At 36.9% G+C, this 2,811-nt stretch overlaps 1 protein-coding gene across 1 annotated transcript; it reads right to left on the reverse strand.

Moving 5' to 3' along the window:
• Positions 1–1,519: 1,519 nt before the first annotated feature.
• LOC143391415 (olfactory receptor 56B1-like) lies at positions 1,520–2,479 on the reverse strand. The gene has a single exon (XM_076844118.2). It carries the CDS (start codon positions 2,477–2,479, stop codon positions 1,520–1,522), a length of 960 nt encoding a protein of 319 aa, XP_076700233.1.
• Between the last annotated feature and the right edge of the window lie 332 nt (positions 2,480–2,811).

A 2,811-nucleotide genomic window follows, 5' to 3' on the forward strand; every position in this document is an offset into this window, starting at 1 on the left:
TGCAGAAGCTAGAGAAAATAAATAAATAAAGGTAGGGTCTCTTGAAAATAAAAAGGATCAGAGTGGAGCAGAGTAAAGAAATTGAAGGCAAGGGAGAAGGGACAGGAAAAGAGAGGAACTTTGGAGTGAAATTCACCAAATTACATTTTGTAAACATCTAAAAACATTGTGATAAATTTCACATTGATGTGCATCTATAAAATACTAATTTCCAAAAACTATAAATAAATAGAAGAAAGACCAGTAGAATAGAGGCAAGACCAGTGAAAGAGAAGATGGAGAGTGGGAGAGAAGAATGAAGGATTGGAAATGGGAAGAAATAGGATGAATTTAACAAAATTAGCTTATATACATATATAAATGTGTCAAAGGGATTTCACCATTATATATATGCAGAAAGTACCAATCAAAAATAAGTAAATGGGTGAAAGGATTATCAGTAGCAGAGAGGAAGGAAAATAAGAGAAGGAAGGTAGTTCTGGGGGAACTGGGGTTGAAATCAATTTCCTTGTATGATGGTTTTGTCAAAATGAACCCCAACTACTATATATGACTATAATGTTCCAATACAGAAATAGAGAGAAAACTCCTGTCATCTCTGTTCTATTTCATTGAGGTCCCTGCTTATATGAAAATACTATACACATATTTTATCCCATTACCTTAATGTCATGAAATATACTATCATTAAATAAATGAATTCATAAATCTATCAAACATTGTGTGTTTTCTATTTATCAGTCTTTGCATAAAACTATTCAAGTCTAACAAAAACATCAATTCATATTAACAAAAAAGGAAGTTCAAATTATTTTCATTATGTCTGTGACCCCAATAGAAACATCGTTTTAATCTAACCAAAAGGATATTGACAGTACACAAGGTGTGATAGAGTTTCTGGCACTGGTAGACCTGAACATCAAATTACTATTCATATTTCAAGACATATCCTATAAAATATCCCAGCTATGTTATGATATACTCTGAGACTGAATCTAGAAGAAAGCAGCTAAGATTAAAGTATAAGGCAAAGTATCATGGACCAGATTGAAATGAAAGACAAATTATATTGTTCTTTATTTCTTCTCTTGTTTGAAGATTATGAAAAAGAGGTATTGATAGTATTCTGAGAATATGATGTGAATCATACCCCAGTAGTTTATATCCTAGTCACTTATTTCCTAGGTTGAGTGTGTGAATATATATTTGTGATTGTATTTATTTTTATTTAGTGGAATGAATATGAATAACCACTTAGGAATTTTATTAAACCCATTTGATTGGTTTAGCAGACAGCTCTTCCATATTCTTACATACAATTAGCTTTTGTAAGTTTTAGAACGATTGTAACAGTTTTTCTTACCCTTTGATAAATAATTGTGTTCACAATTATTTAGGTAAACAGAAAAAAAAGGTGTCTGAAAGACATTCATTCACTCCTCCTTTTTCTTTGGAAGTCGAATATACAGTATAGAAGAAGCTGAAGTTCATGTATAACAAGGAGAAGATTTCTAGGGTCTTACTTCTTTCTTAAACGAAAGAAAAACACTTTCTGGAAGCCTTCTCTGAGTTCTCTGTTTCTAAGTGCATAAACAACAGGGTTGAGGGAAGGAGGGATGGTGTTGTGCAGCACGTTGAGTAGAACTGGAATCAAAGCATTCTTAGTCTCTGCCAGGTGAGTTACTGAAACCACAACAACAGCCGTGTAGAAGAAGAAGATGAGGATGAGATGGGAGCTGCAAGTGCTCAGAGCCTTGGAGACAGCTTCAGCAGAGTTCAGCCTAAAGATGGAGCGCAGAATCAGAGCATAGGACAGTATAATAAGAATTAGATCACCACCCATTAGAAGCCATGCCACAACCAATTGACAAATACTATTGGGCCTCCTATCATCACAAGCCAGGCTTGTGACCCCAAGATTAGAGCACAGACAATGTTCAATTTCATTGCTGGAACAATAATGACGCTGGGCTGCAAGTACAGGCACTGGAATGACAAACAAGCCATTTCTAAGCACCATGAACAGGGTAGCTTTGGTGATGAAGGAATTGGTGACAATCAATGGGTAGCGAAGAGGATGACATATAGCAACATACCTATCAAAAGCCATGCAGAGGAAGATACCAGACTCCATTGCAACAAAGCAGTGAATGGCGTAAATCTGAGCAAAGCACTCTGGAAGGCTAATGGCCTTGGAATCAAACCAGAAGATGGCCAGGATCTTAGGCACAATGGTGGTGGACAGGCCCATGTCCACCACAGAGAGGATGCCCAAGAAAAGGTACATAGGCTGCTTCAGAGAAGAGTCCTGGTAGATGGTGGTGAGGATGAGGATGTTTGCACCAATTGTGGAGAGATAGAGCAGTGCCAAAGGCAAGGAGAGCCAGTGCTGCCAGCTGTGAATGCCTGGGAATCCCATCAGAATGAACTCAGAGACCTGGAATTTGGAGCTATTGGAGCCCTTGAAAGATGCAGACATATTTTCCTAGGAGAAAAAAAATAGTGTTGCTATCTCTGGGCATAATTATTATTAAACACTATTTTTGAACTTTCTTCATACAGGCTGAGTCTATAACAAAATTGATTTTGTAGTTCATCTTATTGTAATTTAAGATGAATAACAAGAAAGTTCCAGGCTTTTATTCAAGGATGGGAAGTTTAAAAGTCACAATTGTTTTAACTGAGATGCAGGTAATTTTCAAAGCTCTTCCCTAGCATGCATGAGGCCCTGGTTCTGTTCTGCAAACCAGCTGCACTTTCCCCATTCAACTGCCTCTCACCTCGGGGTTTCTTTCTTCATGTGACTCATTT

This window comes from Callospermophilus lateralis, chromosome 2 (genome assembly GCF_048772815.1).
Source record: "Callospermophilus lateralis isolate mCalLat2 chromosome 2, mCalLat2.hap1, whole genome shotgun sequence".
NCBI classification, from domain to species: domain Eukaryota; kingdom Metazoa; phylum Chordata; class Mammalia; order Rodentia; family Sciuridae; genus Callospermophilus; species Callospermophilus lateralis.

What these genes read in the sequence shown, in the direction of transcription:
- LOC143391415 (XM_076844118.2), bottom strand. Translation starts at nt 2,479, where the DNA reads ATGTCTGCATCTTTCAAGGGCTCCAATAGCTCCAAATTCCAGGTCTCT.